Source organism: Adiantum capillus-veneris, chromosome 30 (assembly GCF_014529385.1).
Source record: "Adiantum capillus-veneris isolate H3 chromosome 30, ASM1452938v2, whole genome shotgun sequence".
NCBI classification, from domain to species: Eukaryota; Viridiplantae; Streptophyta; class Polypodiopsida; order Polypodiales; family Pteridaceae; genus Adiantum; species Adiantum capillus-veneris.
The window spans coordinates 61,157,817-61,180,509 of NC_140960.1; the positions used below are offsets into that span (position 1 = coordinate 61,157,817).

The window sequence follows — 22,693 nt, forward strand, 5'->3', positions numbered from 1 at the left end:
AAGATGCAGGAGGTAGCAATGTATTACTTAAGATTATCACCATTCCTGAGTTTCATGGGCAAGAGCGTGATCGCGACAACGATGCGGTCAATACGTTCTCACACAAATGGAGTGATATTCTTAGATTGAGACACACCTCGGATATAAAGACGGCTATGGAAACAAGTCTATCTCTTAAAGGCAAGGCGTATAAGTGGTGGATGACATTTCCAATAGATACTCATCCTCCATCTTGGGCTGCATTTCAAGCTTCTTTCTCCAAAGAGTTTTTGGACTCCAATAAAGAAGATAAGAATTGGTTAGCATGGGATGCATGCCGCATGTCTGGCCTCTCTCTCACAAAGTACCTTTTGAAGTATTGGGAAATCATATTAAAAATAGAAGGTTTAGATGATATCCAAAAGATACGGGGTTTTAATAGGGGTCTTGACAAAGACTATCATCTTCATGTCAAGACCCAACATCCAAAAAGTTTGGAAGAAGCCATCAATCATGTGCAAAGATATGATGATGACCAAGGAAGGAAAGGAAACGTTCCCTACTCTAAGAATACTTTAGCTAAGAGCAATGTGGCTAAGAGCCAATGGCGAGGTAGATCTCCCACACGTTCCAAGAGGAATAAGAGACAATCTACCTCTCCACGCCCACAAGAGGCTAAGAAGCCTAAGCAATCACAAAATACTCCACGTGAGTCTCTCAGCACTGCTGATTTTGAGCGTGCAAAGAAACACAATTTGTGTTTTAGATGTCTTTCGGACCAACATAACATGAAAGATTGTCCTCTTTTGCAAGGCAAATAAAAGGCCATGCACACGGTGCAATGCCTCACATTAGATTCATCTCCTAAATATTGTGTTGTAAAGTTTCTTCATATGGAAGAAAACCACAAGTGTTGTGTGCTTGGTTCAATGTGGCAGCCCACCTTTGGCCCCCATGATTTGATTCGCATGCATGGAACTATTAACGGACAACGTGTTCATATTTTAGCGGATGATGGTGCAACTCATGACTTCTTGAACGAAGAGCTAGTCCAGAAATTGAAGCTTACACAGACTCCTGCTCTCACAAGTATGTGGTTGAGCAGATGTCTGGGAATGATAAAGAAGTATGGGACACGGTAGTTCAAGGGGTTGAGCTTATTGTTCAAGATCATACGATGACCCTTGACTTCCAAGTTATGAACATGGACTGTGCTAATGTAATTTTAGAACGGGAGTGGCTGCATGGTTTAGGAAACACATTGCACACTAGTTACGAACACAACTCCTTATCCTTTATGGCCAATGGTAAACATGTGCTTTTGTTTGGTAAGAAAAATATACCATCTGCACCTCTTATATATACAACCGAGCTTTCTATTTTGCAAAAATCAAATTTAATAGATGAAGTCTTTTTGTGTTACTGTTTGTCTCTAAGTCTTGTGAATTCTCAAGAGAAAAGTGCGGTGAATTCTAGTAATGGTATGCAAAGTTCAATGAATTCTAATGATATGCAAAGTGCAATGAATTCTACTGATAAACAAAGTGTTAACAAATCTAACGAGCAAAGTGCTCTCAAATTTAATTCTGTAGAGCAACGTGCAACTGTTGTAAAACAAACCTTACAGGAATTACAAGATTCTCCATCCCAGCATAACTCTAGTTTACTTTCTCAATTTGCACAGCAAAAGCCGACTCACTTACTCACGGAGTATAATGATGTGTTCTCAAGTGATTTACCACTGGGTTTACCCCCTACACGTGATGTGCAACATGGCATAGATGTCTTGCCATATACTAAACCGGTGAGTAAACCACCTTATCGTATGAGTGCTAAAGAAGCAAAGGAGGTTGAGAGTCAGTTGGCTAACTACGTCGCTCGTGATTTCATTAGACATAGCACTTCGCCTTGGGCATCACCAATTCTATTGGTAAAAAAAAAAGATGATACCATGCACATGTGCGTAGATTAAACCCACCCTTCAATTATGCATTTGGAATTTTTTGTATGGACTTTTATGTTTTAGAGATTGGGGAGACCTTCTGAAGGATCAAATTACAACCAGGATCAAACCATGTTTCCTTCCACATACATAGTTGGAAAAGAACCATAGCCTTAGAAGAGCACCAAAAACACCACAAGGTAATAGTCAGATGCATTCGTTCTTTGACAAAGCTAGGATTTCCCACGTTGAAAGCTAGAATTTCCAAATCTTTTTTTTAAACCATCATGTGAAGCTTATCATGGAAAAAGGGTTCAAAAAAGTAGAATCTAAAACTACCAGCTCTAATAACTTTGGAGTTTGGATGTTTAAGATATAGCCAAATCAAAATTAAAGTTCCATTCCCAAAGTCCAAAATTGCAAACAAATTCAACCTATCTTTGTGACACATGGAGATGCTACATGATCATAGGGATCTAGAAGCTAGATAAGGAAAATTTACCATTACATTTTTACTCGAGATCAGTGTTCACATAAAACCGACCTTTAGTGTATTTTTAAAGAACAAAAATCAAAAATTCCCAGTTAGTTTTGAGGGCCGCCTTGAAGGAAACCAGTTGAATTTTGAGAAATTCAGTGTAAAAATCCAAAAAAACCGGTTAAATTTCTCTCAAAACCGGTGGATTTTCAAATCTCTCCTTTTTTTCCATTGGTTCCTAAAAAAGTTTTCGGTAAACACTGCTCGAGATGGTTACTCATAAGTATAAGTGGGTTGTGGATTCCTAGGGAATTTTTGTAGAAGTGTAGGTGTTTTTAAATCCAAAATTATCGTTGATTTGATGTGATATGCAAGATTTACATATAGTTAAGGACCTAGAGAAGTGCAATGTTTTTCTAGGGAATAATGACTTTTTTCCTAGAGAAGTGCAATGTTCATTGTATTCTTTGCTCCTCAAGCATGTGCTAATTTCCTACCTTTGGGCACAAAACTAGGTTTGCATGGGAAGGTGCTATAAACACACACACACACACACAGCGAGAGGGAGAGAAAGGAAAAGGGGGGGGGGGGGGGGGGGGGTGTTTTAACATTCAACCTAAATCAAAGACTATGCAAACCGAGATATGTGAGTTCTTTAAAGAAGGCATATAGAAGTAGTAGCCTTCTTCTCTATGGAAGGGCATATTTTCATTTTCCCCTTATAGTGATGTAACTTAATAACATGTTTGATGAAAAATATAAGGTTGTATACACAATATGGTGCTCATGTGTGTGTCGTGACATGGTGGAAAGGTGTTCACAACTCACTGAGTGAGCAAAAGGTAGGTAGCCACAATTTTGGGTGCCCCTCTACTTTGCCCAGATGCAATTAGGAGCATCCAAATGGTTGAACCCAAGGCCATGCACTAAAAAAGTAAAGCACTAACCAATGAGACAAAGTGCTTTAATGTTGCAAAATAAGAAAGTAGAATATTTGCATCCACATCCCATCCATTTTCTAGAGCAGATGGTGGGAGCTTCTCAAATGTGTAGCCACCCTAAAGTTGGTTACACATCATGTGCCCGAAGTTGTGTGCATAGACGTGGAGGCTAAGGGTCAATTGTTGATACGCTACACAAAAAGGGAAGAGGACAAGTACTTGGAGAGCCATACCCCCTACCAAATCTCGAAGACATGCTTTGAATAGAAACACCCATAATAGTATGTTGCACAAGACAGACACACACATATACAATGAGTGATCTATTGTAGTGTATTGATGCTAATCAAGAATTTATTGTGTGTAAATTATTCCATGGCTCCAATTATGGTGGCTCTCACAATAAAAATGATGGACAAGTGGGACTCTCATTCTGTGGATGAAGGAGCATAAGAAATCGATGTTGCAACAGAGTTTAGAGATCTAACAGCTGAAATTATTGCACACATTGCATTTGGCAGCAGTTTTTCATAAGGCAAGTTAGTTCTCGAAATGCAGCACAAGCAACAACTCTTTGTTCACCTATTGACATCTCCATATATTTGTTTCCATATACATGTGGTAGTGATGTGTGTGAACATACTTAGCACCGTCGGGGTGTTTTTTCCCTCACTAGGAGGTTTTTTCCCACGTGCATTGTATATACGTCCATCACTCTAGGGGTATATATCTTTCCATGACACACTAAGTAATACACTCTCTGTTGTGTGCCTTGAGCTACCTTCGTCTTTTACAAGCTCTGTGTTTTTTCCTGCAACCCTAGTTCCAACTATTAGTATCAGAGTAGGTTGCATCCTCTCAGGCTTAGTCACCACGAGCTCAAGCACATGCCTGCTCTCTTTCTCCAATTTCTATGAGCTTTGGTGAGCATCAACAGGTCAAAAAATACTTAGGGTAGCTCTAGAGCAGCGCGATGTGCTCAGATTTTTGATTCGAGCTCATTTTGGCCTCCGTTATTACTATAGGCGGCGCAGTGATGTGCATGCAATTTCATCATTTTGTGCAAAATTTTTGTCAGTGCCATTTTTTGCATAACAAGACCCTTATAGTCTTCTACAATTTCTGCTATATAGCACGTGTTGTTACAGCTTTGTTTCTCCTCTTTTCGGGCAGTTTTCACATCAGGTGTAGCATTCACCATGGCTGACAACAACACAGATGTGTTCAAGATGTTTATTGTTGAGGATAGATTGGATGGGTACAATTACCCTATGGGCGTGTATGATACAACATGTTCTTGTGTCAAAGGGTGTTTGGAATATTGTGCGGGCATTGGTGTATGTCCTGGTTTTGAGGATGTAGGCGATGTTGAGGATGTTGCAGGTTTTGGCGGCAAGATTGTTGCTGCCATAGTTGTTTTGCCTACGACTGAGCAAGATTGTTGGGATGTAAATTATGTGCAAGCTCATGCATTGATTACATTGTATGTGAAGTGCACTATTACTCATCACATTCCTTCAACGAAATTTGCAAAACAGGCTTGGTATATTCTGGTTGGTCTTTATGCAAGTCATAATGAGGCTAAAATTGCATTGCTATGTAAAGAGCTGGAGTCGAAGATTATGCGTGAAGAAGATGATATGGACACCTTCCTTGCTGGTGTTAAGGATATCAAAGAGTAACTTATTTTTATAGGAGAGTAATTTTTGACAGTTACCTTGTTCAGATTGTTATTGACGCTTTGCCAGATTCCTACCAAACTTTTGCTAGGACTTGGAGACTTATGACCCAAGGAATTTTTCAGACAGTTCTCTTGTTCAGACTGTTCTTGATGCTTTGCCAGATTCTTACGAGACTTTTGCTAGTACTTGGAGACTTATGACCCAAGGAAATTGTAAAGTTGTCAAGTTTGATGCATTATGCACATTGCTATTGCAAGAGTCAGTTTCCAAAAAAACCAAGACTAGATAGCGTGCAATTGAGCAAGCCTTTATTGTTGCTTAAAGAAAAGGTGGTAACAACAATGTAGCCACTTGTCATGGTTATTAAATGAGTGGTAAATCACCTGTTCCTAATGATTTTGTTGGCAGCAATTTGTCTAGGAATTATGGTGAAAAGGGAAAAAACAAGATGCATTGCCTTTATTGTAAAGCTAATGATCACTTGATCATTGCCTTTATTGTAAAGCTAATGATCACTTGATCAAGAAGTGTCTTGAGTTGAAGGCCAAAGAGACTAAGAAGAAAGAGTTTGCCTCTACTACTAATTTTGGTTCCACTACAAATGCAACTATTGTTGAGTCTTTTGCAAAAGGAGATTGTGATGTTGATGTTGATGCACAATGGGATTTTAGTGCAAAATGCACTTATGATTCTTTTGTCCATGATGCATGTTTGTCAATTCAATGCATATGCTCATGTGTGGTACTTGAAACGGTGGTGCTACAAAGCACATTACCTCTCATCGTGACTTATTTACCTCTCTCAAGGATGTCCCTCATGGGAATGCAGTCACTTGCATCAAGAATGTCTCTTAAAGGGAGTTGTAAAGATTGTTCTTACTACTCCACATAGTACTTCTTTCACACTTAATGTTTATGCATTGTATATACATGTGATCAAGAAGAAATTTTTGTCTATATCAAAACTTATTAGACTTGGCCTTGTAGTCAAATTTATAGATGATAGATGTACAATACATGATCTCAATTTTCATGATGATGAATATGTTGCATCTGGCATTTTATATTGTGGGCTATATTATGTCACTTTTTATGACAAGTGTGGGTACAATTTTATATCGTGGGCTAAAAATCTCACTTTTATGACAAGTGTGGGTACAATTTTGCAAATGTTGTTGTAGATTCAAAGGCTATTTTAGATGCAAAACTTTGGCTGTATGTTTTAGACATCTGAATTTTGCCAGTTTGTTGTGTTTGCAAAACTTGATATGGTTTCTTTTTTGCCGCCTCTTGAAGAACCTGTTAAACATGTTTGTGAAGGGTGTATTTTGGGTAAGATGCGGTGTTTGAAGATTCCAATGGATGGTTCAATTAGGGCCACATATTGCAGGTTGTACCTTCTGCATAGTGATGTTTGTGGGTCCATGCAAACTCCATCCTTGCAAAAATACCTTTACTTCGTGACTTTCATTGATGATTACTCCAGACATGCATGGGTGTATCCTCTTAAGGCGAAGTCCGAAGTATTTTTGTGTTTCAAGCAATTTATGGCTATCGATGAAAATGTCTTGAAATGTATTATGGGCACCCTCCGTTCCAGTCGACGGGGCAACTATATGTCTCATGAGTTTAATGCATTTTTGGCGAGTCGTGGGATAAAACACCAATGTACAATATCGTTTACACCTCAGCAAAATGGTGTTTTTGAGAGGAAAAATAGGTCTAGATCTTAGGAAAATGGCACGATGTATGGTCAAAAGTCAAGCTTTACCACATTTGTTTGGCTTGAGGCGATTATGTGTGCCACTTATGTACTTAACAAGTGTCGTATGAATCTTTGCAGACTATGACTCCATATGAAGCATGGCATGATAGAAAGCCTTCTATTGAGCACATGCGTATTTTTGGCTATTTGGCATATACTTTGGTGTCACAAATGCAGCGCAGAAAATTAGATGATAAGGTTGTCAAATGTAATTTTTGTTGGTTATAGTGTTGGCAAAAAAGGTTATGCGTTGTATCATCCACAAACAAATCATATCTTGGTTTCACGAGATGTTGTGTTTGTGGAAGATTCTATTCAACCTTGCTGTCATGTACTAGAGACAGTACCTATGCTAGCTATGTATCACTTTAGAGGTCACTAAGGTATGTTGCTCTTCATGCGAGGGAGAAATGTGGTACTGGATCAGGAAATCAAAGAGGAGGAATTGAACTCACTTGTGTTGCATAGTTGTGGCAGATTGGCAAAGTAGTTCTATGCTATGTTGCACATGATTGACAATGTGGTAGTGCTAGTGATAAAATTGGAGGCAATTGAGCCATGGTGTTGTGGCTTTTGGATTCCCAAAGACACCTTCATAATTACTCTCCTTAAACCTTATGAAGTTTTACAGAAAACTGATGAAGCACTATATACAAAAACTCAGGCTCTTGGAGAGATGTCTCACAGTTAATGTCGGATAAGCACATACAAAGCACAAGCACCAGAGAGGATGAAAGTAAAAAAAATTATGATGAAGGTTGAAAGATCCCAATTCTTTTCTAATTATTGAAATAGTTATCCTAATAGCTAATTAAACAATAGAGGGATATTTTGACATTGATGACACATGATTAAGGAGGCATAATACCGAGGCGTTGACTAAGTAGAAGTTTCTTATATCACGGATGCGTTCATTAAAATGGATTGTAACTACACCTTATATCCCTCTTGTACACATGTTTGTGTAAATTTACAAGAATTTAAAATCCCTTCTGTTGAACGCACATGCTATGTACATATACTTTAGTCACAACTCCCTGGAGGCATTATCAACTAAATACATTTAACTCGTCTCTAATCATCCTAGTGAGGTAAGTGGCCCAACATAAGAACATAACCTCGATTAGGATAACCAAGACTAGTTTGTGGAACCCTAAACCTTTTTTTACTACTAACCCTAGCTCAATTCCTAAGATTTAATACCATGTTGAAAACAAGGATCATTTTGAGGCACTAGGGTGGATGGATCCTAAACTCTACCATGATGCATGAGTGAGAGAGATGTGTGGACAATTAGTGTCGCTCAAGGAATTAGGTTCCAAGATATATTATCTTGGACTCATAAACATGATCTTAAGTTAAGTGCAAGTGATCACAAGTTCATAAGAAGCATTGCACTTCACATACACAATCTTGGATGATTTTCCATTGAGAAATGGGCCTCTTTTATACCAAGCCATACATAGCTACATTGCATGTGGGTTTTATGCCCTTTGTTCTCCTTCGCTCTACGCTAGACTCACCAGAATCTTCAACAACAGAGGTAGTATGTTGCATTTTTTGGTGCTAGCAAGAAATCTGTATGGTTAGCTTGTCTAGTGGGTGACCTTGTTATTTATCAAACTCCAATGCTACATTGTGATTTTCAGAGTGCTATTGTGTTAGTAAAGAACCTTTGTTTCATGCCAAGTCAAAAGACATAGAGGTAAGGTATCATGTGATTTGTGACATATTGGCTAGAAAGCACCTCAAGATCGTCAAGGTTCATGCGGATGACAACCCTACAAATGCTCTCATAAAGAGCTACCCTCAGAGAGTTTTTCACATTGCATTGAGATGATGGGTGTAGCGTAAATCCACTTGAATGCTTCATGGTTTTATAGGTTGTACATACAAAAGTCACTTGAGCCATGTCGGTGTTCAAGTGGGAGATTGTTGGGGTTCATACCAACTAGCCAGACAGCCATTACTAACCCATTTGTAACTAATCTACTTAATTCTTTATGGTCAGTAGAATAATAGAGTGAATGAGGGGATTATCCTCATTGTAGCTCTACCATATCGCGGTTTCCCTCTTCCTCAAATTTGGTTCTATCTTCAAAAGGAAAGAATGTAATTGGATACAAATGGGGTTTAGAAGGGGAAACACTATGCATATAGATCAATGAGTGGATACAAAACGCGATTGGTAGCAAAGTGTTATGCACAAACTTATGGCATTGATTCTGGGAGGAAATATTCAGTCACGTAGCTAAACTAGTTATGCATACCATTGTTGGAGTGGTTGCAACAAAAGATGCATTTACATCAAATGGATGTGAAAAAATCATTCTTGCATAATGAATTGTAAGAAGAAGTACATATAAGGTAGTATAGGGATATGAGGATGTGAGACATCCATTTACATCAAATGGATGTGAAAAAATCATTCTTGCATAATGAATTGTAAGAAGAAGTACATATAAGGTAGTATAGGGACATGAGGATGTGAGACATCCCTAGTATATATGTAAGTTGAGTAAAGCACTTTATGGGCTAAAGAAAAACCAACTTGGCAATGGGCATGAGAGGATAATAGACTATTTGGATAGTATGGTTCACGTATGGATGATGCAAATCACTCCTTGTGTGTGTGGGATAATGAATTAGGTATTGTGATCATATACATCAATGTGGATGATTTGATTGTTGGTGGAAATCATGAGACTGAAGTTGAGAATGTAAAGAGATTCTTAAATAATATTTTTACATGACAGAGCTGCACTATTTATTGGGCATTGAGATTATACAAATTGATGAGGAATATGGATATTACAAAGGCAATATGTGTTGCATATGTATTCAAAGTATAGGATGGCTAATTGTGAGCTTATTGATATACCCTTGGGACAAAATTAAAATCCTCAAGCTAATATGGATGCACATGATGTGCTAGACAATATCACTTTGCACACGAAGATTGTGGGTAGTCTTATCTACTTCACAATCTCATGCCTAGACTTACATGGTTAGTCTTTAGATTCAGTTTATGTAGCTTCCCAGCCCCAAGAATCCACACTTGGATGCAAAGCAGTGCATGTTGCACTATGTGAATTCCACATTGAACTGTGTATTCTTTTATGGGGGCCATCGCAAAGGAGGTCCAACTCTATGGTTATAGAGATATGGGTTGTGCTCATAGTTTATTTGATAGATGGTATGCTAGCAAGTTAGTGTTTCAAATAGACGGTCTGCTAGCCAGTTAGTGTTTTCACTTGGGAGCACTGCTACCACGTGGAATAGAAAGAGGCAACCCTTGATTGCTTTGTCAATTACATAGGTTGAGTATAGGGGTAGTGCAGGGGTAGCACAACTGATTTTCATCTAAGGTGACAAGCTAAACAACATATAGTTGACATGGAACCCAATGCTCCATGTGAGGACAAAGCACATTGAGATATGCAATACCCCTACAACAAAGACATGGTCTTGGCTAGCGATCAACCGTAGGAACGTGGGACAAATGAGCAATTCATAGCAATCTTCACGAAGACCCTGGGAAAAGAGAAGCTGAGGTCATTTTAAGATATCCTTGGAGTACAAGAGATGGAATTTTGCTTGATGGAGAGTGTTGAGGTATCAGGCTCAGTACATGGTATTCTTGGGTGACTTCTCATCTAAGTTTCACACTACCACGAGGGAGTGGGTATGATGATTGTCGCCATTGACTTGGTCTAACTACCAAGAGTGATGGCTACTTATCTCACTGACTAGAAATTTCACATTGATTGTTGTGCGTAGTTTCTTATTATGTTGTATTTCACACATTATGTACAAACCTCATCAAGATTTTGAGAATTGAAGAAGTAGCTGCTTTTGGCCTCCACTTGCATTGTGTGCATGTGCATGCAGGTGTTGAAGCTCCCCCCTTCTCTCTCTTTACGAGAGAGAGAGAGAGAGAGAGAGAGAGAGAGAGAGAGAGAATATACAACCTTGTGACAAGTGGATGCATCTAGAGCTTGAGGATGACAAAAATGCTCTTATGCTTAACATGACATAAATGATCATGGTAGCTCCCTATCCTCGAAATTATTTCAATTAATGTCAACATGCAGCTTAATTAAACAAAAATCTTTGCAATAAGGATAAATTATAGTCGCAAGAAGAGGTTGTAAACAAAACTTCGTCTTATGCTTCTACACAAAGGAGAAAAATAGTGACAAGTTTCAAATATAAGTTAGAAACATTCAAGATTGTATGAAAAATCATGATAAGGGATTACTACAAACTTAGCTTTGATCAAGGAAGTAAGCTAGTATAAAAGGGCCATAGGCTTGAGAGAGTTGGAGATAGAGCAAGGTATTTCTATGCCTGCCTATGCTTAATAATCTAACTAAGACTACGTGTAAACTCTAGCTCACTAATTAAAGCAAGGGCTATACATAAAGAAGTTCAACAAAGTTGGACTAATAAAGGGACAAAGTTTTAGCACTCTCTACTTGGCCAAAGGTGGTATTGAGTTCAAATCCGTTTTTACCATCAACGCGGGGAAGGAAGTAGGGAGAAACTATATACATATCATGTATTTACAATTGTACATTGCTGCACATTCCACCCTCGAGGGGCAACCGTGAAAACCACCCCCCCAATAGAAGAGGAGAATACACCCAAGAGAACGTAACTTGTGAGCCTCGAACCCTCAACCTTGGGGTTACAGCTCAAAGGTCTCACCAATTGAGCTACACTTCTTGGGTAAGAGTGAGTTCAAATCCTAGCAGCTTTCCTCTTCATGTAGAATTTACTCCATTGACCTTTCAAGAAGAAGTAGATGAGGTGGATAGCTTTCCTGAATCGTCTTCACATAAAATCTACTTCCTTGACTTTTCTACGGGGCCTCACCAATACAAGCCTTGAAGTCAATTATATTGGAGAAAACTGGGTGTAGCTGATGTAACCCCTTAGGGTCCTAAAAGACCATGGATCTTCAATGAAGCTGTATGGTGGCCGTGGGTTTGACAACCCAACACAATTTCCGTCACGCGCCTGCATAGTTTACTGAAATGGCTAGGAATACAATGAGCATGCAAGCATGTGGTGAGTACACCAGGAGGTCATGGGTTCAAATCCGGAGGTGGTCCTAATCGCTATATCACACGGGCAAAGTGAAGGGATCAACGAAATCTGCCGTTGATCAAACTTGATCCTACAAAATAATTAAGGCTCCATGTCACTCATGTGACACGAGCCCTTCGATCCCCGGACGTAGCACCTTCGAGGCCGCAGCCTTGACCACCTGAGCTAGAGCGCGTCGCTGGAAACCCCTCCCAGCTGCTGCGATGATCCAACATCCCGAGGCCATCCGGGGCCTCAAGGCCGTTAGTGAGGATCTCTCTGCCCACCGTTGATCCTACCGCTCCAGGCCATTAAAGACCGGCTCGTGGCATCCGGTTTATTGCAGATTAATCAACTGCCACACGTGCGATGTATGATCCACTGTTTGAGGTATCGCCACTGATGTGGGCTTTTGATTCTCTCTCTCTACACTTGGATAGGATCGTGTTGCTGCTTCTCTTACTCGACAAATCTAAATTCGCCAAGCTCGAGCTTCTATAGCTGGATTCATGGCCGTTATTGATGAAGCTTGCCAAGCTCACGTAATTAGAGCTTGTCTGCGTAATCAATATTCTGTTAGTAGGTTTTGAAGTTGACGACGCTGATCGGTTGCAGGCGGCCTGCTTAGATAGAAAAAGCGGTGATAGTGGGCGATTGGCTGATGATTCAGAAAGAGAAGGAGGTGTTAGTGGGTGATTGGCTGATGGCTTACTAAAGACAAGCGCTGATAGTGGGGGTTTGTAGGGTGCCGGCACAGGGCGCTTAGAGAGAGAGACTAGTGATTTGGGAGCTATATCAGAGCTTATCGATCTGGGGCTGCCCACGCAATCATAATGCCATGGGTTATCAAGAAGGTCTTCCACAGAGAGAAGCTCTGCAATCTGCTGATCAGAAGAGGAGGCAGAGGTGAGGATTGGTAGGAGCAGGCTTCCAATGTACATGGCTAGACCTTGGAATTAGATGAGAGAGGAGCATGAGGAGAGAAACAGAGGATAGGAATACCTTGCAGTGTGCGTTCCTCTTACATATAGACCACTTTGCTTGGGGACAAATCATCATCTCTCTCTCTCTCTTCAACCTCAACACAAGTCCAAAGACTAGTATGCACGTACTCTCTCTCTCTCTCGCTCTCTCTCTCTCAGAGTTAAATAAAATAAAGTCAAGGATGCGCCTGCATCCCATCTTGCAACGAGAAGCTTATTCATTGGCCTACATATATATAAAAAGACCCGACCCCTCTCTGTGGTTCCTACAGGAAAGTTCCACCTATATTGAAGAGATCATATTAGTTGCTAGGGAAAGGCTAATTAAGGGTATCCAGCACCTCCACGTGTTGAGCTGTAATGCCATTTTTGCACAGACGCCCGCAATTCGTCCTCAGCCTATTACTTACTGCCTCCGAAAAATTTGCAAAGCCAACACCTCCAAAAATGGACTGTGACCCATTCCATGCTTTGTGAGTGACCCATCTAGGGCTTCAATATGAGTGCCACCTGTGACACATCCAAGGCTTATGGGTGCGTCATCCCTCCACGAGTCATCTGTTTGAGACGCAAATTACATGTCCTCCAGCCATGTGGCGCGAGAGAGAGAGAAAGAGAGAGAGAGAGAGAGAGGGGATGCCTTGAGGTTGGGTGAAGATAAAGCTTCTGCCTGTGTGCCACAAGCCTTCACATTTCAAGATTTAAAAAATCAACCACTTTCATTAGTGCCACCCGAAATTTAACCCGTCGCGTCATGTCCTAGTCAAAAAATTGTTCTCACACCCACAAAGGCCTCTCTCTCTCCCCCCCCCCCCCCCCCCCCCCCCCACAAAACACACATATTTGTGCCCATCCTATCAGTGATCTTCGTCTCCCTGCACATATGCATACATATAAAGCCTAATGCTCTCTCCCCTCTGTTCACGGCACACATGGCAAGATGTCGTAGAGCCATCTTAAAAATACCTACGACTAGGGACAGTGTAGGCAGATTATCGTGAATGAATAAGAAGGCCATCCTACCTTATGGGCATTTGTGACTGTTCTTTTTTCATAATAAATTCTAAAAAAAATTCTCCAAAAAAAACTTGTGCTTTTGTAAATATACCCTGCTTTTTGCAATGAATGCCGACAGTATATTTTTTCTCACAATACGAAAGTGTGCTTGATCCTCATCCATCATATGTGGAAAGTTGAGTGTTGTCCATATTTTTTTACCAATCTAAGGCAGAGATTTTTAATAGAAAGAGACAAAAAGTTACATCGACATGCTCAAGGAAGAAGCATACAGATTGCGGACAGAGTTGGTAGCTAGCTTAAACATCAGGGGGTTAGATCTTGAAAGCATCAAGCTCACATCTGATTTTTACAAGTAGGGTTTCGGCATAGTGCCAGTTTTCCAGCTGAAAGTTCAAGTCTTCCTGAATTTCTTCCTCCATGATGTCTCTCATGTAGCACATCTCCTCATCAACTCCAGCACGCTGAAAAAAATCACCCGTAGTGTCCAGCACCTTGTGCTTCTTCCGGTAGATTCTGCACTCAGCAATGGAGAGTTTTTCTATCTACAAAACAATTTCATCAAAGAAGATTCTCAGGTTTGAGACCTAGTAAGCCTCCTCATACATATAGCAATTCCTTTGCCTCCGGATAGCCCACATGAATTCTCCCCTTATATGGTTCCAATGTCTTGTCCATATTGAACATGCCACAAACCTGAAGAAGATTGAAAGTGTATCTTTTTCAACAACACGTGCCTAGCAATTTCATCATTAATTATAAACCCAGATAGATGTCTTGCATGATAACACGTACCCATAAAATGTAAACATATGTGACCGTCATAAAAAATAACGCTTGGCTTTATACGAGTCTAAAATAGCATTGAGCTTCCTAGCCCTACACATGGACATGTGTTGCAAAGGTGTCGTCCATTTGAAGCACAAGCGTATTTGGTTTCTTTAGGAGAGAAGCTCCTTGGAAACAACTCATAATAGCTTCATAGCCTTGCGATTGTTAAGCAAATCTTGCAATTAGAAGAATCCAAGATACAACATTGGTATGCGTTTTCTAATATCTATTGTGAGAGTAGAGTTTAGAGTGTCTACCAACACGATTGAATCTTTGTTTGGATACAAACATAACTTATGTCATCACGCACAAATTTTGGTCCCGACTCTCGTATTTGTAGATCAATTTCCATATACTCTACTTCGTGTGGTCTATTGTTCATATTGATTTGCCTACAATAAGGACATGGACTAGCAATGTTGGCATCGGACTTCTTTAATTGCACTGATTGTCCAATCTGCCGTTGTAAGCTTTAGAGGTGTCTCCCAATTTGTTGGTTCCTTGTATTTCCAATGACTTTGGGGCAGGAAAAAATGGTTGTTTGAAGAGATTACCTTGTGTAAGGCATCTGGCCGCTATGTCACCAATGATGGCCCACATGTAGGATAGGCATTGTGACCCGATGTGGACAACCCTGCACCCATATTATATCATCAGAGAAACGTTTCAAATTTCAAATGGTAAAGAGAGAGAGAAGAATGAAAATAATCTCTCCAAGGCCAAGATAGTCGTGTATGGTCCACATAAGGATACCCCTCAATTTCTATATACTCTACTTCGTGTGGTCTATGGTTCATATTGATTTTCCTACAATAAGGAAATGGACTAGCAATGCTGGCATCGGACTTCTTTAATTGCACTGATTGTCCAATCTGCCGTTGTAAGCTTTAGAGGTGTCTCCCAATTTGTTGGTTCCTTGTATTTCCAGTGACTTTGGGGCAGGAAAAAATGGTTGTTTGGAGAGATTACCTTGTGTAAGGCATCTGGCCACTATGTCACCAATGATGGCCCACATGTAGGATAGGCATTGTGACCCGATGTGGACAACCCTGCACCCATATTATATCATCAAAGAAACGCTTCAAATTTCAAATGGTAAAGAGAGAGAGAGAACAATGAAAATAATCTCTCCAAGGCCAAGATAGTCGTTTATGGTCCACATAAGGATACCCCACACAATGGCCTCTCTCCTTTGGAAATGAAACATCGACAAACAGGGGGATGCCCTTCCATAACTCCAACTCATCGATGAGGGGCTTGAGGTAGACATCAATATTTTTCACTTTGTACTTTCCGAAAACAAACAAAGAGAGAAGTATATTGCCCTTCTTGATAGTCTCTTATGGTGGGATATTGTAGTTGATGATCACCACGGCGCAAGTGATCCATGATGTAAACTTGTTGCCAAAGGATTGACACCGTCACTTGCCAACCCAAGCCTCAAGTGTTGAGACTCTAGCCCGAACTCGAGCCAATATGTCTCAATGTGCTTCCATGTAGGTGAATGGACAGGGACACACACCGATTCATCATTTGAGCGAGGGTTGGCGTGCCATGTGAGAAGCTCCACTGTAGACTTGCTTTTAAACATGTCATGAATCCAAGGGATAAGTGAAAAATGCCTCAATACCTTGTGGAGTAGGTGGGCACTCCTTGCATTGGTCTTGTAGCGTGCTTCTCCGCACATGAGGCATGAGGTAGCATGTGCATGTTCATTGCGATATACGCATGCATGGATGCGCTCATACTCATATGCGGTGACATATAACCCGCTCGTTGACTTGGTGATAATCTTTAGGAAGCATGTTTTCCATCAAACTACAACAAAACAAAAAATTAGTACAAATGAAAGTGGGGACCAACAAGAGAGTGGAATTATCAAAAAAACATAAGTAGAACTTATCCGAAAGTGCATCTACACTTGCATTGCTCCAACCAAATAATTTGCCTATAAGTTGAGGACCTCCAACTTTGCTCAGAGCACCAAGTACTAGACACCATCATAAAAAGGTGCTTGGGCACTCGCTAGCAACCTGTTCTCCATTGCATGTGTCTGTTTAGTACAAGGTCTATGATCCTACTAACACATGTTGGCTTGATGTGTCAAAAACTTATCTACCATGTCAAACATGTGCTCCTCCTCAACCTCGAAGTGTCCCTCCGACGTGTGTGGAGGACTTGTCAAAGTAGAGCTAGTGCCACAATCACCATGTGCCATGCATTCACTTAGTAGCTCTTGTTGTTCTCTTTGACCTTCCCGTGCACGAGCACCACCATCGAACACGGACCAATGGGGAGAATCCTCAAGCGAGGGGGGGAAGGGGTGGTGCTTCCATCTACTCAAAGCGCTTTTTCAAGGGTTCCAGAGCCCCTCGTTCTCCACATGCTCCAAGACAATGCCCCTCAAGCAAGGGATTGCTCCTTTGCACTTGGCTCAAGGGCAAGGGAGCTTATCCTTAAACCATTGCTCGCATTAGAGGCGGTTGGCAGGGCCTGGATCATTCCAATTGTCTCCTGCACACACATGAATTTCAATAAGCTAAATTTAAAAATAAAATAAAAAATAGTGCTCTAAAAAATAAATAGGTAGTATAGAAGGGGGGAGAGGGGGGGGGGGGGGGGGGGGGGGGGGGGGGAGGGGACTAAAGAAAAAAAAAAGCAGGGAAAGATAGAGAGAAAAATAAAATAAATTTTGTACAGAAAGAACAATTGGAGGTTGGAAAATTAGCCCACTGCAACATCAAATTCTTTTTCCAATGCTTTAAAAAATTAAAACGTGATAATATATGCGACAATATTTATGATAATGTATGCGGTAATAAATGGAGGTTTCAAAAAAGAAACAAAGAAAGGTATGCCATGTTTTGGGTCATACCTTGCTTAAATTTTCACCCCCCATTGCACCTGCAACAACAGGGCCATCTCCTTCCCCCTTGCTCCTCCCCCTCTCCATCTCTCCCTCTCTCTCTCTCTCTCTCTCTCTCTCACACACACACACACACACACACACACACACAAACCCTATTTACTCCTCCCCCTCTCCATCTCTCTCCCTCTCTCTCTCTCTCTCTCTCTCTCACACACACACACACACACACACACACACACACACACAAACCCTATTTACTCCTCCCTCTCTCTCTCTCTCTCTCTCTCTCTCTCTCTCTCTCTCTCTCTCTCTCACACACACACACACACACACACACACACACACACACACACACAAACCCTATTTAAGAGGTTGACCATTCGACGATCATTCGTTGGATCTGGGGATCAACGAAGGGAGGATGAGGTAGCATTGCCAAACGCTCGACCCAAAATACACAAATTTGAATCATTAATTAGTGCCAAAGTAGGGGTTGTTTATAAGAAAAGCAATAGAGGTGGTAATAATCATGATAATAAATGCGATAATATCGGTGGTAATATTAGAAATGCAAAAACAAAATCCTTCTGTCCCCCTCTCTCTTCTAATTTGGCCAACCCATTTTGAATTCTCTCTCTACAAACTACGGTAAAAGGCCGCGGTTCCTAAATGTTTTCAAATTTTCATAGTGTACACCATTGAACCTAATATACGTCCCTTGTACTATTCTAGACGAGTAAAGATGTTGCATTGTGATGGAAAAAACCTGTGTTGGTTTCTCTTGTAGACCCTACAACTCTTCCCTTGCCTGAGGTGCCCCCATGTCCCTTCAGTGTGCCAACACTAGTAAGTTTGGCACATTGGCATGGACATTCTTTACATGCATCACATGGCTTGTATCAGCTAATAACATGTTGTGCCATATGGTGTGAGATTCAAATGTTCACATTTTCCAAAAAAAGTAGTACTTTAGCATGGATGTTGACAATTCATTGAACTGCACAATACCAAGGTGATACCTATTGATATTTCTTTGATTAATCAAAAGATAGTCTAATATATCTCTATCTATCTATGGCTATATAAACATCTATGTTCTTACTTCATCGTTGATATTTCATCCATCTATCCATGAAAGTCATTGCTATGCAAGTTCATACTTGAATAGGTGGTACACCATCTACCACATTTCTTTTAGTGGTAGCGACAACCAATATTTTTCCCATATCGCAATTGAAAAACAAAAAATTGGACTTTAAATTAAAGTATGCATTTGGAAGAAGAATATTGAGTGCATTTAGGTGTCATACTATACAAGACACTTTGATTTTATTTGAAAGGAGAACTTGGTTAGTGGCTACCACCTCAATACCAATGTCCTAGACACAAGTATTTAGTCCACCTTATCCTCCATACACCCACTTGATTATTGATATTCCATCTATCTATCTATCAATGAATTATCTCCTATCTATTCATCCACACACGCGCGCACACACACACATGTATATATGTATGTATGTATATCATGTATACTTGTTCCTATAATGTATATTATTCTATCTATCTAAGTGTTTATGTTAATTGATTCGTCTATCTATCTATTTTGGCTATCAAATTGCCACCATCTCTAGCATCTCCCGCACATTCTCATTAAAAGCCGCTATCTTTTGCCCCACCACTGCCAATGTGTACTCAAAAGCCCGAGTCAGATCCCTACGCTACTCCATATGTCTCTCTTGATACTTGATCATCTCTCTAGTAGTATGGATCAGAGTGACATTTTCCTATTCTAAAAATTACCAAAAGAGTTTTATATGTTAGTACATCTCCTATGTAGAACTTCCATAATTAAAAATTACCAAAAGAGTTTTATAAGCTAGTACATCTCCTATGTAGAGCTTCCATAATTAAAAACTACTTACATATTTATCTTTCGAGGTTTCTTTGCCTCTGCTCGAACCATAATGTATGGGGGTTTTCTTGGCCCAAGCTTCGTGTTGTTATCTATGTGATAATCTCATTGCCACTTTCTTGCATCGGTCATGTTACCGCCACGGTAGCTCCTCTCTGGATTTGCGACATGGTTGGCTGCGATCTATTGTACGCTTAAATACATGTTTTTTTGAAATTTTTGGATATACCTATTCAACCATTTCATCAAGAAATGCTCATTAGAGGTGTTTGAAAATGAAGAATGCAATACTACCTCAACATAGAGTGCGAGGGTGTGTGCAAGATAAGGTGTACCCAGTTTTGGCTGTTAGGTGGAAAGTGTGACACTTAAGGTGTTCAACACATTTGTCTACACCTCATATTGGCCAACAAGGACTAAGATGCTATAATATACCCTTATAGAGTGAAAATTGCCAATTTTAAAATCTTTGATATATTTTTGATCCTAAGATGTACACTAGGGATAATCCAAAGGTTGCACATAAGTAAAATGGATAAAAGATAAGCTTATAAAGCCTAACTGCAGACAATATTTTTTCTATGGGCTCCTTGTACCACAGACTATAATGTATATCAAATCCATGAGAAAATAATAATTATTTTACTAGTTATAATTTTTAGAAGAGTTGAATATCATTTATTATTATTCTATGTAAATTTTCCAAGGAAGATCTGTCAAAATTCAACCATTGAAGTATGATCTTTTTCATATCACCACATTCCACATAATTATATCTATCAGATGACCGTAGGTTCTTGAGAAATTAGCCTTGCATCTATAGATATCTCGTGTAGAAATAGTGATGTAAGAGCTGCTCAAATTTTTCACAAAGATAATTACTAATAATATATAGAAATGAGAAAAAAATCCAATAATTCTAGATATTTTCTTTAAGCATATGCAAGATTTATGTGTAAGTTTATTTCAAAATTAAGTAAGTGATAAGAGACTTATATAAGAATCTATGCTAAGATCACAATGCTGTGAGACAGGCGTGACATGTCAAACCAAGAGATTCCTTACACACAGAAAGTACTATTATCTTTAGTTTGTTTAGAAATGGGGTCTTTTTGGTATGTTAGTACTTATGCCTTTTATGTGGCCACCAATTCTTGGCTCTTAGGAATGAGTATAGCTAGGGTGTTATACAATAACATTTGCATAAAAAGCTTACTTTTTGCAGTCTAAAGCTGCATAAACTACCAAAATTGGGTACACTTGATCTTGCATACACCCATGATCGGGTAGTTGTTCTCTGAACATAATAAAATAATTATTCTTATACGTCAAGTGAATAAGAATTTATAGGTGGCATCAAAATGTCCTACCCTGCGCTGTAGTGCCAAAATCAACCTCGTTGCCATACTTGACTTGTAGTAGCACTCATGTGTATATGGCATAGGCTCATCAGTGTCTTTGTCCTCTAGAACTCGATCAGCATGCTCCAATATGTTGTGAATGGGATCGTGCTAGCTAGGGTGGATGAAAGAGAAACATAGTGCAAGTGTGTGAGTGTGTGTGTAAGCAAGATTATCACTCAAGTGAATTACATTCCAAGATAGAATTACCTTGGACTCATAAACACAATCTTGAGTATTGGCTTAGCTTAGCACAAGCTGACCATAGACAAGCATGTAGTGCAAAATAGAGTTGTGTTTATTCATTAATAAAGTGAGCTTTAAGTAGCTCTACAGCTTTCCTCCACAGCATGTTGGATAATTCCACTCTTCTCTCCTTGACTTATATTTTAGGGCAAAACTCACACTTTACACAATACAGGTGACCCCACCCCCCTCAAAATCACAAAAACATATATCTCATCCTATCATAATGCTCGATATGTTGAGACGAATGCCATCGTGTACTCCTAGAAGACGTTCATCAACCACCTAGGGACTATCAACAAGGCTCAAGAAAAGGAGTAGAGGTCCTTGCAATGAAAGGGGGTGGGTCTCTATATATAATGGAAGAGGGGGTGGGTCATTAAGAAGGTGCGGTAGAAAGAGCTGATGTTGGTGTTGTTGAGAAATAAAGAGAGAGCACAGAAATAGAACCCCAAAGTGTGTAGAATACACACATGAGATGATGTATATATAGAGGGGACCTGGGTGCCATATATAGAGAAGCCATGTATTGAGTAGCTTCACATATAAGCTCAACACCCCCGCTCAAATAAGTGTCCCTAACTGTGGATGAAAAAACCCTTGGGGGATCAAGGGAAAAACCCACAGCTCTATATACACCCACCGTTATATTATAAAAATCATTGAATGAACAAATGTTCATAAGGAGCTACATCACTCCTTTTACAATGAATATTTTACGAGGAGCTACATCACTCCTTTTACAATGAATGTTTTATGAGGAGTTACATTACTCCTTTTACAATGAATGTTTTATGAGGAGTTATATTACTCCTATCCTATCAAATACAATAATGAATACAAAGATTCAATAACTTAAGAGGTGTAAAGGCTATCGATTAGCTCGTAATCAGAAGCGTCTCCATGAATCTGTTGTGTAGCTTGTCATCAATATGACATCACCAAACACGTCTTCATAAATATTTTATTGTCACCAAGTTTGTCTTCATGAAATCAATTCTTTCATCAATGCTACATAGATCATAGACTCTAAAAACATCGTCATGAAAATTATTAGCATCGTTAGTGAATGAGCATAAAAAGTACAAGATACATGATACGTGATGCAAATGACATGTGTATATACTACATAAAACGACATTTATCAACATAGTGATATCAATGAGTATCATCAAAGTATTAACAAAATATCATCATTGTATCAATAAAAATGAATAAATCATCATTGTATCAACGAAACAACATCATGGTATCACCTAGAATAACCATGGTATTAATGAAACAACATCATGATATCACCGAGAATAACCATGGTATCAACGAAAAAACATTATGGTATCAACGAGAATAACCATGGTATCAACGAAACAACATCATGATATCACCAAGAATAATCATTGTATCAATGAAACAAAATCATGGCATCACTGAGAATAACCATGGTATCAACGAAACAACATCATGGTATCACCAAGAATAACCATGGTATCAACAAAACATCATCATGGTATCAACGAAAATCACCATGGAATCAACAAAATATCATCATGGCATC

General features: G+C 39.6%; 1 protein-coding gene across 1 annotated transcript; it reads right to left on the reverse strand.

Moving 5' to 3' along the window:
* Positions 1-11,270: 11,270 nt before the first annotated feature.
* Positions 11,271-12,960, reverse strand: LOC147418056 (uncharacterized). Its single transcript, XM_086507128.1, has one exon. The coding sequence runs from the start codon at positions 12,816-12,818 to the stop codon at positions 12,225-12,227; it is 594 nt and encodes a 197-aa protein (XP_086363254.1). The 5' UTR covers positions 12,819-12,960; the 3' UTR covers positions 11,271-12,224.
* Between the last annotated feature and the right edge of the window lie 9,733 nt (positions 12,961-22,693).

Bases quoted from the DNA above. Each gene is read 5' to 3' on its own strand.
- LOC147418056 (XM_086507128.1), bottom strand. From the start codon at position 12,818: ATGTACATTGGAAGCCTGCTCCTACCAATCCTCACCTCTGCCTCCTCT.